The sequence below is a fragment of the Eutrema salsugineum genome, unplaced genomic scaffold (assembly GCF_000478725.1).
Source record: "Eutrema salsugineum unplaced genomic scaffold, Eutsalg1_0 scaffold_6, whole genome shotgun sequence".
Lineage (NCBI taxonomy): Eukaryota > Viridiplantae > Streptophyta > Magnoliopsida > Brassicales > Brassicaceae > Eutrema > Eutrema salsugineum.
Window position 1 is genome coordinate 3136930 of NW_006256547.1, and position 20783 is coordinate 3157712.

Genomic DNA, 20783 nt, shown 5'->3' on the forward strand with positions numbered 1-20783 from the left:
AATAAATTGTGATATTATTGGTTTTTTTCATTGGGGCTCGATTTCCCAAGAGAAGCAAACTATTTCAATAAGTCATGATGATGATTGTTGACTTATATCAAATATCTTTTGCTATTAACGTAGATACCCAAATTTTTTTTGTTACTAATTGAATTGCTCCCAATCTTTTGCTATTTACACTTACGTTCTGCTAAATTCATAGAAACCCAAGAAATTTGTTAGTTTACTGAGTCGCTCGATATGTGCCAAAATACACAGATCTTTTGATAAAAATGAGAGAAGTGGGATGGAGCCGACTTTTCTTTCCTTGTAGCTTAATATTAAATGAAAATAGGCATACGAATAACAAACATGCTTTGAAAAAAAGAAGCTTTTATAAACATGGGAAAATATAGACTGAACCAAACAATGCAGATCATCATATTCACAACAGACCAGCCCTAACCGAAATAAGAAACAAGTTTCAGAACTAAAATCAATGACCCCTATAACACCAAAACGATCACCTTAATCTCCATATCTTCTTATGTCCTGAGAGACTGTCATAGCTGCAAAATGTTGGTATTTTTTCGTTGTCTTCTTCAACTTTTTATGTAGCTTCCGCAACGAACCATTCTCTTCCACTATCATCTTCTCCGCCTTTCTCTTCTTGTCTCTTGTTATTTCCAATTTAATCAAAGCCTTTTCTTCCTTCTCTGTTACTGTTATCGGAAAGTGAATTTCTGGTTTGCTGTGACAACCCAAAAACACAAGAAGCAAAGATCATTCAACAGTCACAATAACCAAAGACAATATCTAGAAGGTTTGCAAGTCAAGTCTCGAGCTTTAAAGTCCATACCTAATAACTTAGATGGTTCTAAGGATAAAGATAAAGCAAACGTACCAGCATCCGGAGTATAGATATCCGTTTTCCTTGGAGATCCAACCATCTAGGGACACAGCATTTCCACTATTGATGTAAGGAAGCGCTGCTTCAAGATCCTTTACAGTCTCGTATACTTGTAAGTCTCCAAAAAGTCCATAGAAAAGCGTCTCTCTTAGCCCGTGACCAGATTTTGTTTGTATATTCAGCTCCTCTGAAGCCAACTCGATCATGTTCACAGCATAACCGACGAAACCCGGTATAGGATCTCCATTGGGATGGCAAGGGTTAACCATGGCTAATTTCCTCTGATGATCATTTTCCACAAGTCCACTACTCCAAGGTCTGCATGTTTTGTATTAGAACACCACAAAGCATTTGGCTAAGCAACATTAAGTATTAGCAACAAATCCAAAAAAAAAAAGCAAAAGAAGAGTCCAAATTACCTGGTTGCATCAAGACAAATTATAAGCAGAGGACTGGTTATAGCTCGTTCAAGACTAGCTGCTTCAGATTGAAGCCTCAGGTAATCAGCACTATTCGGTCCAAATTTCGATGATTTGCATACCAACGCAAGCATTGTGTCTTTCCCCAAATATACAGATAATGCCCTGTCATATCAAATAACTTGAGAAATTGAAGATTTGCCCCAGCTGTAGACACTGTGATCAGTAAAACTGTGGCTAGAAATTGATGTCACCTGCTTAGTGAGGTGGATGCAACTGACCCAAGAAGCGCTACTATGCCAAACACTCCTTTCTTTGACAGAAATAGAGACTGCGGAGGCGGAGCCTTTCTGTACAAAGAACAGAAAACTGATGCTACAGTGTCATGGTGCTTTTCTTCTATTTCTCTCATCAGTGACTCTCTGGTGGATAAGCACTCTGGCAACGCTGCACTGATAGGTTCCAGAGAAGCTGAGATGAAATTTACATGAAAAGGTGAGAATTGCCCGTTTATATTCGCCATTCTTTTGTGTTAAAAAATTGTTGAAAATGAAACGATGATTAAGTTTGAATTGTTTCTAAAGTTAAAGATGTAGGCAATGTTTTAGACACCAAATAAAAGGGGTAGTCTTTAAAAAAAACGAAAAAAAAACAGAAAGTGAAAAGGACCATCAATGCAGCTTCAAACCCCATTATAGACCATCAAATTTCAGGAAAAGAGTGTCAAATAAACAATATCTAATCTTCACTGAGATAACAATTACCGTTCAAAGTAGTCAATTCTTGCTCAGCCTGTTCTTGTTCAGCCTCCAAATATTTTAGGCGCTCCTCGATTTCCACTTGGTGTTCTCCGTATATACTGATTTTTTGTTTTAAACGCTGCAGGAGAGATGAGCATTTTTCAAATACGCCGTAAAGATGAACGTGAAAGACAAATGTTAGATCGTTCTACATACTGTATTGCTCTTGGTAGATGAAACAAAAATAAGATCAATATTTGTGGCTTAAATTGTGATGATGATACCTCAGTGTACTGCATTATATCAACTATGTCGGTTTGGCTACTGAGATCCAGTGACGATATGGTCATAACATCAAGCTGTGAACATGGAGTTTGTTCCAACCCTAAATTGGGAGTTGGAGTCAACCCTGTATATGTGGTTGAAGCCATCCCTGATTGAGGTGTTGTAGTCGTCCTTGAATAAGGTGTTGAACACCCAAACTCATCTCTTTCAACTGTTGGAGCAGACGTTAGCGGAATCTGATTACCGAATACAAGAGAATCAGTGTGAAAAAGTGAATTAACACGAGCATCAACTGAAAATCAGGAAATAGTAAAATAGTTCTACCTATGGTAGATACATGTTGCAATATATAACCCAATTCACAAATAACTACCTTTAAATTCACATGAAGCTCAGGATATCGAGAATGGAACACTCTGAAAGAAAAGACACCCTCGTTCTCAGGTAGGGAAAGAGTAGGAACTTTGCAACACCCGTAGACAAAGGCATATCTGATTCCACTCTGCATGTTTCTTGAATCTGAATCGATGCTCATGGTGTGGAAACACCCAAATTTTTCGTCATGATGGATGCTAGTATCCATATCACCATCTGAATCCGTCACTTTGAAGATGAGGTCTACGAGATTCGAACCAGCAGCACATGAAACAGGTAGCTGATAGAAACATACAAATTCAGGAAGAGAATTCAAAGTTTGTAGGAAGAGAGACAAGTTCCTGACAGAAGCTTGGCCGCAAGGTAGTAAACCATAACAAAAATAAATAAATGAAAAGAACCCACACTTCACCAAAAGAATATTTACCTCTGTTACAAGCCTTAGCTCTCGTTCCTCGATTTGAGACTCTTTCCTGAAGATCTCTTCATTACCAGACATAACAGAGAATGAGACTGCAGAGAACCATTAAAGACACTACACAATCAGAAAACAATCGTAAAAAGGAATGACACTAGATAAATATAGAAAATGAAGTCGAGATCATGTTACCAGACTGCCCATAGCCTTTTGTGACTTTGAGAATGCCAGAGAGATCAATGCAGCCACGACCATCAACCTATCAAAATGGTCAACGAACTTTAAAAAGTAATTGAAACGGACACCCAAATCATCTAAGAAACTGAGTCGTCATCCACAAAGTGTTACAATGGCAAGAACGGTATACGATAAGATTCACTCAACAAGTTAAACAGAGAATCCTATAATTTATTAGAGTAAGCTTCTCACACCTTACGGTTGACGCCCATCCAGTGTTCGATACAATAGCCATCAATATGTATCAGAACATCGGTCCCTTCTGCAACATGGTTATTGTATCCATCGAACATCTGCATGAAAATTATGGTCAACTTGATTTGGATGAAAAAGTGATTACTGTATAACAACGTGCATATACTTATAAAAATATACCTCCAGGATAAAATTTTCAACAGTTGAACCGGGAAGCAAATTTTCCAAAGCCTGGGGATTATTCACTGCAACACGGTTCAGAGGCCCGGGATTCACTGAAACAAGAAAAATTTGTACATATTACAATTTTTGTTAGTTCATTTTGTAAGTCCTTACGATGTCAATATTTATAAATACATACAGAGAACAGACCAACTCCTTGGTTTCATAACTATCAGTAAATTTAAATTTTCTCAGTTCCACAAAAGGTGCACAAATTACAGAAAGCTCCCGCTTTCATATTGTTTCAAGTGTGAATACGTCTCTAATGAGTCTTTTGTGAATTTTAATACAAACTTTTTCAGAAAGACTTATGAAGATCAATACTATAGAATTAAAGCTTACCTTTACAAGCGACCGAAACAGAAAAGGGTTTTTCCATTGAGCGTATCTCCAAGGTTGCTTCATAATTTGGTCTGATCTGGTCTAACTCATCAGTCTCAACAAGCATATTCTGCATTAGATTCAGAAAATCACGAAATTATGTAGACTTCTCCAAAACAATAACCACCTCGAATGGTAATGTTTAACTGCCTACACTACGAGCTGTATATAGTATATATTCTTGCTTTACATTAACCATGGAAATACCAATATACCTCAATTTTGAGAATTGATCCTCTATCTATCAGGTTAGCCTCAATGTTATCAATCTTGAGGTGGAATCCAGGGTTAGCTTTCAGTTCAACTTCCAGGCTTGGAACAGAAGTGAACAGTATCTGATTTTCATACTCATCAAAGCACGCAATTCGGAAAGGTGGAAGAGAAGAACCAACCCTGTAGAAACGCAATTATATTGACCAAATTCCACAATCTAAGATTTAACGTGAAGGAGAGTGAGAAAGGTTTGATGAAAATATATGCCATTTCTGTCTTACCGAACGTTGCACAGCAGGGACTCCTGATTATCGTCAAGTTTCCACTTTGCTGCCTTTGAAGAAGGTCTAACAACCACCGTTTTCTTGCACCTTATCGAGTTTCCCTGAATGTAAAGTGTTTGGAGAATTACATTATTACTCGGAAAAATCAAGTGGCAGATAAAACTGCGAGGTGGAATACTGTTAGATTAAATTCAGTGAATCATCCTTTAAAATATATTTTCAGATACAAAAAGAGAAAGGCGTCAAAAGTTACTTACGATAGAGAAAGAGAAATTGTAAGTGCCAGCTTTGTTGAAAAGGTTCGGAAGCTTGGACCCAACCGAAAAGATGTAAAGACCACTAAACCCTTTACGGGATGTAGGAAACAAGCGCTGCGAACACATATGTTTACCAGTTTTATCACTTGATTTCATATTTGTGTCTAGAAATTTTACGTCCATGACCATTTCTTCCCCATCCATCTTAACAATATGTCTCTGGTCCAACTTCCTCGACTGGTCCATCTTCTTCGACGGTGTTAGAGATGTGAAGCATGCAGGTCGGACAACTGCAACAATCTGTTGCGGGGGAGCTCGCCCAACACGCACAGAATCACCAACTGGTAATTCCTGTAACATATGAATACAGAAAACGTTAATATCTGTGATGAGCTTGAATGAAATATTGCTTACTGCTCATTATCAATGTTTGCACGCAAAGGCAGTTGATATCAAACTCTATTACTTAATCTGACTCTATACTCTATAGTTTATACTAAATTTCCTACCCCATCAATGTCCAATTCTTTGCAATCTCTCTCAGCGAGCAAATCAATTGTTGACGGTGCCTTTTCCTGTTGCTTCTCAAGTTTGTTAGTCCATTCGTCCGCATCTGCAGGTAGGCACTATACAAAAACATTTCTCAGATCAAAATCATTAGCTGTTTGCAGAAGAAGAGTATAAAAATAAAGGAGATGGAAATAGTTACGTGATTGACCTTTCCAGAATCGATTATAGTGATCGGTAGAGATAAAGACTTCTGAAGTTCCAGACTCGAAACTCCATCGATGATTGAAAGTGTGCATCCCTCCTTTTCAGGGCAATTGATAGGCCTACAGTTAAAGCTATAAGATACAGACCTAGCAATAAATGTTCAGAACTAATCAGACGGAAAAAATCACCTGCATAAAATCCGAGTATCACCTGCTCAGAAAACACATAACAAGAGAGATTTAGCACAGAGAGTACAACACATGGTTCCCTTTGTAGTTTAAATGACTGCGGATATGGTACTAACCGCCTACTTCGTCCTCGAACCCTTCTATTAGAAAATAGTCGATGGTAGCGTAGACATTATTATTGTGAACACCAGCGCAAGCTCCTTTCAGAATCTTTATATTCTGACCACGTTTCCACGACAATCCTTTTCTTGTAATTACCTTGTGCACCCTCACAGCTAGAGCCCAAGAGCAATGGAAGTATGAGTACCCAATTCAGACAAGGAGATAAACTTTAAAATACGGAAAGAAAATATTCATTAAAGAAAAGCTAATACATACCATCACGCAAAATGCATAGAGCTTTTTTATCCAATGATCCAACTATAAGAATAGCGTCATCTTCACCCGATGTAGCTTCTTCATCATGGGTATCATGCATCTTCATAACCCATTCTTGATAAGTATGCTCCAGCTGTGTGATGCCAAGTGTTTTTCCTTCTCGGTGAATCACAATTTTGACATCTGTAAAAACAAGAGTTCCTTAGAATCCAAGTACCAGAAGAAGATGAAAATTTGCAAAAGGATTTTAAGAAACTGACCAGTATCCTTCTCCTTCTCCGTCAATTTACTATAAAAATTTCTTAGAGCCACTGAGAAGGGATTTTGGCTTGCAAGGTCGGTCTGTAAAAAGCATGTACAATGATCAGACAATAATGTACTGAATACTTAAGTTAGGACAGTGCTTAGCTCACTTTGGAGGGCGTTGGGCTAAAACCAGCATCCAAATCTGCAACCATGGAGAGTGTACATTAAATTCATAAAACAAAAATAATAAAGCAGCCGTACATATACAACTGACTATGCATTGAGCACTTCGTACCAACAAAGCATTTTACTCTTTGGCAACACTTCTGCAAAGTAGACGCTCTGGTTCCTCTTTGCATAAACGGTATTGAATTCTACACATAGTTATTGGTAAACGCAATAAGTCGTATACCTTATTTCAAGCACATTCCAAGAACTTTCACGTATTCCACACCATAATTAGTATAAAAATGGCGACAAGAGAAGACTAACCCAACGGACTTCTGGAAGTAGACGACCGAGCCTTCTTATTGAAACTCGACCAAAAGTCTGGAAGCTTTCGGAAACTTTGCATCCTTCTTCTTCTAATCCCTCCAAAATTTTCTCAATGCTTTCTTTTCCCTGTAAAGCTTCCAAAGTGTTCAGTTCAAGAAAGTAACCAAAGGTAATGTTTGCTTCTTCAGAAAAAATTGTCATACCTGAATGATAGGAAAATAAACAAATTTAAGGCGAGCATTTGCCTCTTGAGGTCTCCCTGGAAAACAATTATATAGTCAGACTCCAAACAAAGAGATAAACATAAGGGGGTTGCGATTTTCCTGCTTTTGTTAGGAGCACATTTCAGCGTTTCTCTGCACACACATGATATGGGCTCTCTAAGAATTCCAGTGTAAGAAAATAGCGTATGTGTTTACCGCCCACAGACACAATTATGACTCATGTATCATTAAATTGGGTTTTAGAAATGTCTCCAATTCACCGCAAACAAGACATCTCTTCGATGGAAGATACCAACACTATTTTTAATAAAGACGCTGCTACCAACTACTGAAGCAGAAGCAGCCGGGAGCTTAACTGATAGAAGACATCATGATCTGCAAAAGGTTTTTTACCTTTTCGATTTTCACTGGTAAGAGTGAATCGAATTTGAAACGAAAATTCTTCACCCTTGGAGTTTAGGTTAGTAATCGCAACCTCTCCACCTGTTATCTCAGCCAAATCTTCTCCATTGACCTGGCAAAATGAAAGAGGACCAGGCAAGTATAATCAAGAACACTGAAGAGTAATTTATCTTGGAATGATAATATCAAACCTGAAACATAGTTATTTAGCTACAAACGATACTCTTAGTAATATCACACGAGGAACACAATTATTGAGCCAATGATAATAATGACAAACCTGAAACTCTACAGGCCTTTCAGTCCTCCCAGTTTTGGAGAGTTCATCGCACTACAGGTTGATAAAGCATATTAATACAACAGTGCAATAAACATGTGTTATGACAAGTTGTATTATTGATAGCCTAAGAATACCTGAATGTAAGGAAAGTAAATATCCTTAAGCCTGCACTGGAGTTGATATATTTTTGAGATGTCAAATTCTGATTCAAATATCTCAACCTAGAAAGAGTATAGAGTAGAAGTTTCAGATTAGCAATTGATAACATATCACAGCCTGCAGTTTTACGAGAATAAAATGTGAAAAGCTAAATATCAAACGGTGATATATAGGATGAACAATATTGGTAACAAACAATCAACATAACCTTGATGAAAAGCATTATAATTCTAGAAATCAAACTAGTTCAGAAACAAAAAAGTTTTTCTCAAAGAAAGTGAACTACTCACAACAACAAAAATGAATCCAAAAGGTTAAGGAGCAATGAATAAAACTGTTTTTCAGTCGACAATATTTTCGACTGTATTTGTTTCTGCATCTCTGATAATATTTTCGACTGTATTTTAAAAAAAAGGTGAACCTTAGTGAAACTTCCATGAGGCGATAACTTCATTTCCTCCTCCGACGGGTCCCTCATGCCACCATCAGTCTATACAAGAAGTTCAGAATTTAGTGTTTACGAAATATTGACAAGCGGAAAAAAGCCAAATTTAACAAATGATGAATCATATTACCTTCCAGCGTTTTCCCGAGATTGACCGGTTGTCAATCAAGGCTTCTTTCTTGTACTGTAGAGTGAATACTTTCTTGGACTCCTTCGTCTTGGAAGACACCAAAGTACGTCTATCCAGGGAAGAAATTTAAACGCAACACGATAATGCAGAAAATTATAGGTTAGGTAAACAGAAGCAGAAGTCGCACCTTCCCAAGAACATACAAGCATAAGGACCTCCATATCCAAACATTCCGAAGAATGGCTACATAGAAAAGGAGTGAATCTTCTTCAGATCAGGTAGAGATACAGAAAGAACAGTCCACGCTAACATATTTTGAGCGAAGGTGCTCAATTATCGATCACATATTTTTCAGAAAAAAATGTATAAACTGTAAGGGAAAATGTAAATTGAAGCTAAGCTATTTGCGACTAATAAATTACTTTGAGGTATGGTGGTTTGCCTCCAATAGCAGAGGTTTTTTGAGATCTATGTAATGAGCCCCCTATTTTTCCCCTGCACAATTTAAACAAACGTGAAAATGTTCAAGTTAAGCAGAGTATCAAATTGAGCAAACAAACTTGATTTAATATCATTATATGTTCTGTGTTCTATAGAACAATTTTCTCTCCGTTCATAATTATAACCCATTAGCCGCCCCTAGTATTCGTAAAGATTACCAATATCTTCCATGTTTTCTTTATAAAATTAAGAACAATCTCACCATTTATCAATAGCATTTTCCTCACTACTGTCCATTCCTCTCCCAGTATCAAAGACTGAAATCCGATCACCAGAAACATCCACACTGCATAAAAAAGTCACATGAATTGAAGCATCACACTCAATTTTGGTCATCTAACCTCTTATGACAAGTACAAACCTAATTAGTCTTCGATCTCCTTTTCTATCTTCAGAACAAGGCCACACAGCTTGCAAGGAATTGTCCTGTGAATTTGGCAACAGAAAATTAAGGATTCTAGAGGAAGTGTAAAAATTATGTTAGTAATGAAACAGTAAGTGAAGCTATATGTGAAAACTTGTCATGTTTAATGGGAAACACAATGTGTTTAATATCAGAAATCAAACAAGCAGATACGACTAACATGAATCCCTAGATAACCATAACTTTAGTTGCAAACACAATGCAGATGAAATATCTTTTCGATTTCTTTCTGTCCTTTAGCCATATGAACATGCTAACACAGAACACATATGATCCATAAGGCGTCCCATCTTTTAATGTAATTTTACTGAAACACTTACGATTAGATCCGCAAGAGCTGTCTCAAAGCTATAGTTTTCAGGTAGTTCTTTTAGAAGATCAGTGTCAGGAGTCAAATCCCACAAGTTCTGCAAAGCCAAGAGTAAACCATCACAGACCAACCTAAGGAGACAGATATATAGCAAGTGTATGTGTTTCAGAACAGTGATGCTGACCTCATACATGGTGGAAGTTATATTAGAACCATCCTGAATCAGATGTAGAAGTTGAGACAGAGAACATCAGAAGACGAAGAGAGAAATAATTCAGGGACTTCTCTCAGTTTTGTCTAGTTATTCTCATGAAACAAAGATATTATGAACAAAAAATAAACTCACATCCAGACGTATTATATGGCACAAGTTGGGCTTAAACGCGGCAAAGCGAACAACTCCTTTCATCTTTCCAGCATTTGACTCGAGATGAAACTTTCGACCCAAGTTCCAATCAACCCTTGTCCTCTTAGACATCAACACACAATTTTTTCTTGCTTTATCGTACTCCTCCTTCACCAGGTTGACAAAACTCTCCATTGGCATCTCAGGATCTGGATTAGTAAGTGTGAGGGGCACACTAGTGCTGTTAGGTAATAGGACCTTGAAGCTGTAAACCATATCCTCATCCTCATCATCATCTAGAATCAATGCTCTCTTGACCAATCTCCTGGAGCTCATCTGAAATGTGAAGACAGAATTCAACATGAAACTGAATAGTCTTAAATTACATAGTACGAGCACAAACAGGATTAAAGTGGAACCTAAACATGGAAATCATTGATTCCTAGGTACAGCAATGGAAATAGGCACATAGCTATTTAATGCTCTTGTATGAAATGGCTAAAGAATGGGTAGATCGCTATTGATGACTCATTAGAGAGAATCTACTAGAATCGCAATACAAGTGTTGCATCCAAAATACAAACTTTCATCCTTGCCTCTAATCGATTAAAATATAAAAGAACTGTGGAAGGCATACACTAATTCAATTTATTGGCTTATAAGACAAGTAATTAAAAGCTACATGTATACATACAAGCACCTACGTAATGAGAAATGATGGACACCGCATTGTCCATCTCCGTGAATATGAGAAGGAATTCATAATTTTTTGAGAAATAAAAAAGAGAAAAAAACAGTTCCATACTTCTATCAAAAGTCTAAAACATAAAAGCGTGTATACAGAATTGAATACTAACATAACAATGTAAGAGGTCAAATTCTGAAAAAGTGCTATTGGAAATAACGTCGGTAAAGATCCAAGCTTTACCGATAACCCAATAAGATAGGCATTAGCTTCTTCTAGAAAGCAAGCAAATTAAACTAAGAGAGGTGTGAAAACGAGGAAGAAAAAGACAATTTACAAAGACACTACCATTCAAGGATATAGAAGTAGTTGGGTATTTGCAATTATACCTGGGATAATTTATTAGAATATCATCCAACCTAAGACACCCCAAAACCAATTCAAGCTTCGAAAAAGTCACATACAAAATCTACCGATAAACCCAGTGACGCCAGAGAGAGGAAAAGAGTGAGAACAGTACCTTAGGCTAGTTAGGTTCACCTACTGATTTCTCTCCGAGATACCCAGTACACAAAATCTGACCAGGAAAAAAAACAGAAGAAGAAGAAGAAGAAGAAGAAGAAGATGATGATGATAGCGAATCAGAACGAAGAAGAGTAAGAAACACAAAATCAGAAACCTTTCTTGTGCCCAAAAAAATGTGGATACCCAACGATTTCGATAACTTTGTAGTGATTTGTTTTCCCTGCTTTACCAAAAAAGTTCAGTTTTTGTTTTTGGGGAAGCTGTAAAATACAAAAAATTCAGCTTTTTGCCAATCATTTTCTCCATTGCGATGAAGATGAAAGACACATTTCTAATTTTCTATCATCCAAAATCATTTGTTTCGCGAGAAGTTTACAGCAAGAGAAATCCGGAAAGAAAAAGGAAAAAAATCCGAACACAGTTTTCAGTGCATACCTTAAAACAGAAATCAAAACTTTGAAAGGAAAACAGAATTTCCAAGTTTTTTCTTTTTAAGTTCAGCAGAAAACAAAATATGTGAAAGGGAATACGAGAAGACAAAAAAAAAACGAGAAATCGATTTTTTTTCTTTCTTTTTTTGTTGAAAGCCTTATTCAGAAGAAATGTTAGAGTGAAAATGAGACATTTACCTTTCAATCGACTCTGTTTCTCAAAACCCAGAGTGAGAAAATGTGAGAATGTTTGTTCCCAGTAAAAGACAGAGAAACGTTATGAGAGAAGAAGAAGAGACTGAGAGAGAGAGAGAGAGGGCAAAAGCTTCGGGCACACGCACTTCTTCTTTTTTCCACTCCAATACAATTATTATACACGTCATATCACAATTCTTGTTTTGTAGTATTTGGCACATCATTACCCAAAACATACTATTTACATTTACATCTACCACTCAATTTGGTTCTGTTTTTAAGTAAATGCTTACACGCGTATAATCGTTATTATAAATCTGACATTTCTTCCATGCAGTAATGTATGTATTGAACTGATCAAAATATCTTCAATTTTCCAAAAAGTAGTAATGTAAAGCAAATAAAAACAAATCCAGCTGTTAACCAAATTTCTAACGGTGTTAACGTTTTTAATGGAACGAAGGAACAAAATGCTCTTATGAACCATCTAAATATAAAGCTTAACATTGCTGTACACGTAGTAGTAAGTAAGTATACACTCAAACTAAACTCAAAGTGTTACCTCCAATATCAACTAAAAACCTCAAAAAAGAAAGACCTTTATTCAAAGGATGGCATCGGTTTTAACTTTTTTGCAAAGTCCGCTTTGCATAGCCCAAAAGAAAGAAAAATAGATTTAGTGATTAATTACAACGCTTCTCTCACCGGTTCATGATTTCTCTCCTCCTTTCACTACATTAAATGTTAGTAAACCGGTATTCCTCTGTTTTAGTTCTGTCAAATGTTGAAGTCAAACCGATCTGGTCTAAACTAAACCAACCGAGCTTCCCGATATATCCTCCCACGATATCTCCGACAACGTATGTAATTCCGGAAGAGGCAACTACAACTGACGTATAATAAGCCGCTGATTTGAGATATGATTTAGGCGGTTCACGTAAGTTGGGGGGTTTTCGGACATAGACCTTGACCATACCGAGCAGAATCACGCAAACCAGAGAGACGGAGAAAACCGAGACGAGCTTGTAGTTCTTGATTCCGGTTTCGTAGAAGGAAAATGCGTAAACCAATGGAGGAATTAGGCCAAAGAAAATGTAAGACAATACCGCAACTAAAATATGCATCCGGATATTAGCACGTCTCCCCAAAAGTTCCTCGTACCGATCTTTTTCTTGCTCTGAACTGTTTCTTAGATCTTGAAGCTGCAAGGATAAACCGGAACCGGTTAAATCAAGAAACCGCTTAAGCAGTTTGTAAAACGTTATTAAGGGCTTCGAGTCGTTAATTACGTTTTGAGCAAGGACGATGAGCCCACCGGCCAAATTTGCTACCGCAAGAGCCAAGATATTCTCTGTAACAATCAAAATTTCATATATCAGCTATCATTTAGATTAAGCACTAATGAGATTATTAGCCAATAAACTAATCTTGCATCTTTTTGCTAAATAATAAAAGAAACACAAATAGCGTTGACTGGTGACATACCGGTGGAGGATCCGGCGGCAGAGGCGGAAGATACAACGCCGAGGCTAGTGATGGTCTCGGAGAGACCGCCGTAGACGGTGCTCTTCAGTAACTCAATGGCTAATCTTTCTCCGTCCGGTTTATTTTGAGCCGGTGGTTCAGTGGTGCTACTACTCTTACTCGCCTCTAATTGTGCTACAATGTATAAATGTAGATAGTGTGGTGTTTTTGTCGAAAGAATTGGATGTAACTTTAATGTTCTTCTTTAAATTCACTATAACGTACCTGGCTCATCAACCGGTTTTTCCCTGACATAATCAAGTTGTAAGATCCTGACTCCTGAAATTTAGAATCAAGAACCCAGGTAAAATTCGAAAATCAAGAAAATTCAAAGAGAATAATTTGAAATGAAACCTGTTTGGAAACAGTTTGATTCACCTGAACGGAGGAAGTGCTTTAGACAGGCCAAGCAAGTGAAAATAAAACCCTCCTTTTTGTCTTCTTGATCATCATTCTTATTACGAGTCTCAGGGACATGAACCTTAACCGGTGGTTCGATCTCCTCGATTTCGCTTGATTCATTAACGACATGCACATCAGATTTCAGGTTCGCAGACAAATCACCTAGCTTCTCATGTTTCTTTTTCTTGAGAATCACCTTTCTGGTGATACACGAGCTACAGCTTGGACAGTAAAGCTCGTAGTTTTCTTGTATCGCAAGCAACTTCTCTAGGTCTGACTTCTCTTCCGGCTCTGATGATGATCTCTCGCTGTTTGCTTCTTTTTCTTCTTCTATCTCACATTCTTCTTCTACCTCACCTTCTTCAGTGCTCCGTTGCCTTTCGTTCTCTGCATTTGGTAAGTTTGTGGAGTTCGACTCTAACCAACTATTACCGCTTTCTTCGTTTGAACCGGGTTCATTATCTGAACCGGTTTCGCTCGTAGTATCCAGAATTATTGGATCTGAATTGGAAGATACAGATGACATGCTTTCATGAACAGACGTGTTTCCTACGAGACCTATTCAGACCAGAAATAAACGAGCGATTGGTCTACCGGGTTATGCAAGATTGTGTCCGGTTAAAGAATTGGGGGTAATTTGAGATTTTCTAAAAGTAGCAGACGCAATTGGATATTGAAGAAATTATGCTTACACCAACTAGTCAACTACCATCATAGCCAAAAAAAAAAAAAAAATGAAATAAACTGATAAGTTGACTTTACCTTGAGATCCATCATCGTCCTCTTCACCCTGCATCTCGGTGGTGTTGTCAGGCGGCGCCGTCACCTCCGCCTTGAATCGAATTTTACCGGCGGGAACATTGTCTTTACCAAATCTATAGGCCTCGAGAAGATTCACCAATAAATCTGCATCAACAATTTCACTCTCACCAAACCAGTCTCCATTAACTGGTCGGTCCAATTTTTCCATATAGACGTAATGAAACCGATGCAACTGTTCTGTATTTCGTTAAGAACTACCAAAGATTTTGAGATATGAGGAAGATTTCAGATTTGCGACTTTTTTTTGGGCTGAAATATACACATTTGTGCCTTTTTATTTGTCTACTCGAATCATCTTATCTTATATATATATGCAATAAACTATATCCACGAGGGAAGCACGAGGCGTTAAATATTTGTGACTTTACTTATCTACAACGAATAACATCAAACTACTTATTTTTGGGATTTTGGTATTAGAGAGAGAGTCAAAGTTAACTAAGTTCCTTCCTCTCCATATGCAACTCTAGCCATTTTTTGTTGGGATTATTTTGTTATTTTAACTTTATTACAGGGTTAATATTCCTCAATTTCAGAAATAGTGTTATAAACATTGAATTTACACAATCTAGTTCCAAAATATTGATTAGTCGCATAAATTCATGAATCCAAAGACAAATAAAAAAACCTTAGGATGTATGGTCAACTCGATAACAAACAGGGTGGTGCACCCAACGTTACAGTTAGTTGGTAATTAACTAATTATGAAAAACATATTCAAAACGTGTAGAAAAAACACGACCAAAATATTTCTTATAAAGCCTATATTTTGCTACAAAATAAGCCCATTTAAAATTTAAATTAGAAACTTTGAGCCCATTGCAATAGCTCAGAGGTTGTAACTTAAATAGTGGAGCCCATTAATTTCACCACGTGGCAGAACGTGAGGCTTCGATTTCACATGAAGTCTGGGTTGTGATCTTTTTCTCCACGTCCTTAATTTTCGCGCTTTTCTGATTGATCATTGGGACTTGGGAGAATAAAAATAATTGGAGTAACACTTAAGAAATTTTATCTGCATAAATCGGAAATCCAAATAAATTTCAAAAAAGTATATTTTTGCAAATAAGCTTAAAGGATTCGAGTTATTTTTTGTTGACTCGAGTTTTTGATGTTCAAGAAATAAAATTACGTTTGATTCTGTTTCAGTTTTGAGAAAAGATACCGAAGTTTTGTCCTAAAAGATCTAAAAAAACAAAACAAAAATAAAAATAGACAAGAATAAAGGTTAGTGAACTATGTGGTTACTTTAAAGTTTTTGGAAGCATGTCGGCGAAGTTCGAAGGATTCTTTCCGTAGTAGATAGGCCACAGGTGGTTTCAATCCTCCCCAAGAACGACCCCAATTCCAAAAATTCTACATTCTCAATCTCTTTGGCTTTGTGTTGCTCGTAATCGATCAAAAAAATCTCCTCTTTCCATCGATCAATGTCTTCGCTTCAGATCAGCAGTGGCTCGGTTAGGTTCGAGCCGGTCGTCGGATTTAACCGGACCGGCCATTTCCGTCCGATCGGTAGTCTCGGTTTCCCTCGTTTTCGCCGGAGGTTCAGTATCGCACGACCATTGCTTCTCCGCCGTTCTTCCTTCTCCGGAGACAAAATCAGTGGCTCTGGAGAGTCTGAAAGTGATGACAAAGGTTTCATTACAGACGCAGAGAGAGATGGCTCTGGCTCCGTTCTTGGCTTTCAGCTCACTCCTCCTCCTGGTACTTCTACTTCATCATACTGTTTCTTTCAACTAACACTGAATTATTTATCCACTCTTGTGTGTACTTTAGGGGATTTTCTCAGTGGAAAGTCACTGAATTTTCTTTTCAAATGTGTGTGTAATACTATATTTTATGATTTCAATTGTTAAAAGTGAGTGATTCTCTTCAATTTTTTTCTTCTTAGCTTGTGGTCCTCAGATTCAAGGCTTCTCTTTCTCACCAACCATAACGTTTTTCAAATCAATAGTCTTTGATTTTCAAAATCAATCAATGCTGAACTCGATTTCTCTCCTACAGGTGAAGAAAACTTCAACACTAGCACAGAAGAAGCTACGCATCAAGAAGACAAGAAAGAAGCTATTGATGAAACAAAGATGGCTGATTTTGGTGTTCCTGGAAATAGAGCTGTTGAAGAAAGAGGAGCTGCGGAAATTTCGATTAATAAAGCCGAAGTGGTTAACAACATCGTGTTTGTTACATCCGAGGCGGCTCCTTACTCGAAAACAGGAGGACTAGGAGATGTTTGTGGTTCTTTGCCAATAGCTTTGGCTGGACGTGGCCACCGTGTAATGGTTGTCTCTCCTCGGTACCAAAATGGAACCCCTGCAGACAATAACTATGCTCGTGCTAAGGATTTGGGCGTCCGTGTCACCGTTCATTGCTTTGGAGCTTCTCAAGAAGTCTCCTTCTACCACGAATATAGAGATGGTGTTGATTGGGTAAACGATAATCTCTTCTTGCATCAATCTTTGTGGAGTTTTGGCTACCGCCATTGCTTTACAAGTTCTTGTTTTTTTAACTCATTCTCAGGTTTTTGTTGATCACCAATCTTACCATAGACCTGGTAATCCCTACGGAGATAGTAAAGGAGCATTTGGTGATAATCAGGTACTGAATCTGATTTCTAATTCTAGCTCGTCTTTTAATGTGTAAATGTTGTGTGTTTTGAGCTTATGTGGTTCACTAAAAGGGCCTCGTCTCACTTTCTTCTGTGCTTACAGTTTCGGTTCACGCTACTTTGCCACGCAGCGTGTGAAGCACCTCTCGTGCTGCCTCTTGGTGGCTTCACTTACGGAGAGAAATCTCTTTTTCTTGTCAATGACTGGCATGCCGGACTTGTTCCCATGTAACCATTTCTTGTTCTCTTTACCTTCTACTTTAAGATAAAACTGAACCAGCTGTGCAGAATCGTGTTTTGAGTTGTGGATTTTAAATCTTGTATATATTGTGGATCCCCTTTGAATCCAGACTATTGGCTGCAAAGTATCGCCCATACGGAGTTTATAAGGATGCAAGAAGCATTCTCATTATACATAACCTCGCTCATCAGGTGAAAAGCAGAAAGCATTTCCCTAGACCTCGAATATATCTCTCCTTGTGTTGTTTTGCTTGTTTAAGTTGAAGGATTTTTTGGCATTTCATAATTTGGTGCTATTACTGAAAAGGGTGTGGAGCCAGCAGCTACTTACAGCAACTTGGGATTGCCTTCGGAATGGTATGGAGCGGTTGGGTGGGTGTTTCCAACATGGGCAAGAACTCATGCTCTTGACACTGGTGAAGCGGTTAATGTTCTCAAGGGTGCTATTGTGACCTCTGACCGTATCATTACTGTGAGCCAGGTGATGAATCTTTTGTAAGTATAATAATGATTGCAAATTAGAGAAATGTGTTCTGATTCCTGCATTTTCAGGGCTATGCATGGGAAATCACTACTGTTGAAGGTGGATATGGCCTGCAAGATTTGCTTTCTAGTCGGAAGAGTGTTATAAACGGTACTGGCCCTATAAACTCTGTCTGTTATCAATTTAACATTTTTCCGAGCTGATATCCCTGCGATGCTTATCAGGGATCACGAATGGAATCAATGTTGATGAGTGGGATCCGTCCAAGGATGAACACATTCCTTTCCATTACACTGTTGATGATTTCTCAGAGAAGGTGATGTGAACTTTTCTTGAGTAAAAGGTGCCAAAACCTAGCAAATCCAGTGGTTTTTGTTAATGGTGAATTGACTTTTTGTGTTTGGTTTGGGAATTGCAGGTCAAGTGCAAGATGGCACTACAAAAGGAATTGGGTCTCCCCATTAGGCCTGAATGTCCTATGGTGTGATTTCAAAAGCCAAACTTTTAAAAAAATTCTTAACAGTAGTCTTCAATGTCATGTGATCAGGCTCATGTTAGCTTGGGAATTTTGACAGATTGGGTTTATAGGAAGACTTGATTACCAGAAGGGCATCGATCTGATCCAAACCGCTGGTCCTGATCTCATGGTGGATGACATTCAATTCGTAAGTGAGTCTTTTGTACGATTTAAGTGGAACGCGCACAATTCAAGTGACTGCTGTGATACTCATTTTGTCATCCATCTCGCAGCTGTTTCGCTCATTTCTTAAGCCCGAGGCAGATTTTTTTTTTCTTTTTTCTTCTTGTGTAGTGGTTTTCTGCATTCTGTAAGTGAAAGACATGTTTTTTTTAATCGATCTGTTTAACGTGGTTTGGTTACTTTTCAGGTAATGCTTGGTTCAGGTGACCCAAAATATGAAAGCTGGATGAGGAGTATGGAGGAAACATATAGAGACAAATTCCGCGGTTGGGTTGGCTTCAATGTTCCCATCTCTCATCGCATCACTGCCGGGTAATAAAAAAGAAAAAAAAAATCTTTCTAGCTTAGAGTCAAACTCCAAAAGGCATGCTTAAAACCTGTTAGATAGTCTTTACTTGATGTGAAGGAGTTATTGAAGAAAACTCAAAATTGCCACAAACATCTCATTGGAGTTTTGTTTGTTTTGTGAAAACCTATAAACAGCTGTGACATTCTTCTGATGCCATCAAGATTCGAACCCTGCGGATTAAATCAGTTATACGCAATGAGATATGGGACCATTCCAGTCGTTCATGGCACCGGAGGACTTAGAGTGAGCTTTTGCAAATCGTGTTAGAACAGAGAATGGTTTGCTAGTTAAAAAAAGGCTATCATTTATAACTTGATTGTTAATGTTTTCAGGATACGGTTGAGAATTTCAACCCTTATGCAGATGGTGGAGCTGGTGCTGGTACAGGGTAATAAAAATATTCTGTTTTTGAGAAAAATTGTGACAGATCAAGTTCAAATGATTTGTGGATCTTATTGGATCTTTATATTGTTTCAGATGGGTTTTCTCTCCCTTGTCGAAAGATAGTATGGTGTCGGTAAGTTTTATCGAACTATCCCATTTCTCTTCAAGATTTTTGGTTATGTTAATGACACTGTTTGTGTTTACTTACTTCAGGCCTTGAGGTTGGCTGCAGCAACGTACAGAGAGTATAAACAGTCATGGGAAGGATTGATGAGAAGAGGAATGAGCCGAAACTATTCTTGGCAAAACGCTGCCGTTCAGTATGAGCAAGTTTTCCAATGGGTTTTCATGGATCCTCCCTACGTCAAGTAGATTACCGGTTTTATCCGAACCGAACCGAACCGAGTTGGACAGGATCAGACCAGACTAATCAGAGGAAGAAAAAAATGGCTCGTGAGGAAATTCTTCACCCGGTTATCGAAAATCCATGGTTTTCAACGTTATCCACAATAAACCGTGTATTTATGTTCTATTATGTATCTTTATAAGTCTATGATTTTTGTTTTTGGGGAGGTATAGAATTTTTGTTTATGAGGCTATAATTGTTTCTTTTGTTGGTCATGGGATCTACCTTTCCCATTTTCATTCTCTGAATTTGATATCTATTATTAGGGAAAACCGATCACCAATGTTAAAGTATGATAAATTGGCAATGATGCTTTCATAACAAACTGGTGGGTTCGATTCTTCAAAACAACTAATTCGATCAAACTTGTTTAATGATAGATGGGGAATGAGTAGTAGAGCAGTAAGTAACACACAAATAAAAGAAACGTAAAATATAATTAATTCCTTTAGACGTGCTTACCTTATTTCTCAAAGATTTTGAAGCATCAACGATTCTATAGCATGACGCTAATTAGAAGGAACAACATTGATTAGACAGATTTTGACTAATAAAACGATGCTACTGAGAAAAATACCATCACTTAATTATAGACGAAACAATTCATTAATCTTATATATATGGTTAACATTTTTGAATTGGATATAGTGACTGATCAATCGATTATCTCTTCTTGTTCTCACGGAAATATAAATCGTAGAAACCTTTTCAGTTACTCAAAACATGTAATCGCAGAATACGTTTGGGAATTAGTCCAAAAAGGTCTCTTGATTATTCTTTGGTTTATTTAGTTGTTAATATAATGCTTCGTTGAAAACGTAATCGTTCGAGCACGCACGATCCTAATTCTCTATCATTACAGTAAAAATTTACT

General features: G+C 37.6%; 3 protein-coding genes across 6 annotated transcripts; 1 reads left to right on the plus strand and 2 right to left on the minus strand.

Annotated features, from left to right (window-relative positions):
- Window positions 1-297: 297 nt before the first annotated feature.
- On the minus strand, window positions 298-12099 carry LOC18011562. Of its 3 annotated transcripts, none has more exons than XM_024150943.1 (39): window positions 11997-12099; window positions 11363-11587; window positions 10158-10493; window positions 9996-10028; window positions 9822-9908; window positions 9439-9503; window positions 9280-9363; window positions 8999-9071; window positions 8764-8819; window positions 8577-8685; window positions 8423-8491; window positions 7977-8012; window positions 7843-7893; window positions 7554-7674; window positions 7140-7195; window positions 6934-7062; window positions 6737-6815; window positions 6609-6643; window positions 6456-6537; window positions 6196-6378; window positions 5934-6092; window positions 5818-5839; window positions 5634-5748; window positions 5425-5541; window positions 4916-5266; window positions 4656-4759; window positions 4377-4554; window positions 4123-4231; window positions 3739-3833; window positions 3558-3656; window positions 3319-3385; window positions 3136-3221; window positions 2707-2988; window positions 2333-2569; window positions 2073-2187; window positions 1563-1779; window positions 1309-1473; window positions 884-1207; window positions 298-730 (listed from the first exon to the last, which is right to left on the minus strand). In XM_024150943.1, exons 3-39 carry the CDS (start codon window positions 10491-10493, stop codon window positions 508-510), a joined length of 4749 nt encoding a protein of 1582 aa, XP_024006711.1. In that variant the 5' UTR covers window positions 11363-11587; window positions 11997-12099; the 3' UTR covers window positions 298-507. The 3 variants fall into 3 exon arrangements, with proteins under 3 accessions (XP_024006711.1, XP_006394682.1, XP_024006712.1); XM_006394620.2 differs by having other exon boundaries at window positions 7977-8063; XM_024150944.1 differs by lacking the exons at window positions 6609-6643; window positions 6737-6815; window positions 6934-7062; ... (13 more) ...; window positions 11363-11587; window positions 11997-12099 and having other exon boundaries at window positions 5425-5528; window positions 6456-6523.
- Window positions 12100-12524: 425 nt separating this feature from the next.
- Window positions 12525-15071, minus strand: LOC18011855 (membrane protein of ER body 2). 2 transcript variants are annotated; one of them, XM_024150945.1, is made up of 6 exons: window positions 14682-15071; window positions 13896-14477; window positions 13743-13796; window positions 13479-13643; window positions 13283-13344; window positions 12525-13195 (listed from the first exon to the last, which is right to left on the minus strand). In XM_024150945.1, exons 1-6 carry the CDS (start codon window positions 14887-14889, stop codon window positions 12731-12733), a joined length of 1536 nt encoding a protein of 511 aa, XP_024006713.1. In that variant the 5' UTR covers window positions 14890-15071; the 3' UTR covers window positions 12525-12730. The 2 variants fall into 2 exon arrangements, with proteins under 2 accessions (XP_024006713.1, XP_006394683.1); XM_006394621.2 differs by having other exon boundaries at window positions 12526-13195; window positions 13479-13652; window positions 14682-15069.
- A 942-nt stretch (window positions 15072-16013) lies between these two features.
- On the plus strand, window positions 16014-20209 carry LOC18012088 (starch synthase 1, chloroplastic/amyloplastic). Its single transcript, XM_006394622.2, has 15 exons — window positions 16014-16445; window positions 16746-17167; window positions 17259-17336; window positions 17450-17574; window positions 17697-17778; window positions 17894-18067; window positions 18139-18220; window positions 18295-18386; window positions 18489-18551; window positions 18646-18735; window positions 18958-19082; window positions 19254-19362; window positions 19452-19507; window positions 19597-19636; window positions 19717-20209. Exons 1-15 carry the CDS (start codon window positions 16169-16171, stop codon window positions 19873-19875), a joined length of 1974 nt encoding a protein of 657 aa, XP_006394684.1. The 5' UTR covers window positions 16014-16168; the 3' UTR covers window positions 19876-20209.
- The last annotated feature ends 574 nt before the right edge of the window (window positions 20210-20783 follow it).

Bases quoted from the DNA above. Each gene is read 5' to 3' on its own strand.
- LOC18011562 (XM_006394620.2), bottom strand. From the start codon at position 10,493: ATGAGCTCCAGGAGATTGGTCAAGAGAGCATTGATTCTAGATGATGAT. The intron at 3,657-3,738 runs GTATATTTTTAT...ATTTTCATGCAG, and splicing joins TTGAAAATTTTATCCTGGAG to ATGTTCGATGGATACAATAA. The intron at 1,474-1,562 runs GTGACATCAATT...TTGATATGACAG, and splicing joins GCATCCACCTCACTAAGCAG to GGCATTATCTGTATATTTGG.
- LOC18011855 (XM_006394621.2), bottom strand. From the start codon at position 14,889: ATGGAAAAATTGGACCGACCAGTTAATGGAGACTGGTTTGGTGAGAGT. The intron at 14,478-14,681 runs GTAAAGTCAACT...TGGTCTGAATAG, and splicing joins GGACGATGATGGATCTCAAG to GTCTCGTAGGAAACACGTCT. The intron at 13,196-13,282 runs GTAATTAACGAC...TTATCCTTGCAG, and splicing joins TCATCGTCCTTGCTCAAAAC to CTTCAAGATCTAAGAAACAG.
- LOC18012088 (XM_006394622.2), top strand. From the start codon at position 16,169: ATGTCTTCGCTTCAGATCAGCAGTGGCTCGGTTAGGTTCGAGCCGGTC. The intron at 18,387-18,488 runs GTGATGTGAACT...TGGGAATTGCAG, and splicing joins TTGATGATTTCTCAGAGAAG to GTCAAGTGCAAGATGGCACT. The intron at 18,552-18,645 runs GTGTGATTTCAA...GAATTTTGACAG, and splicing joins TTAGGCCTGAATGTCCTATG to ATTGGGTTTATAGGAAGACT.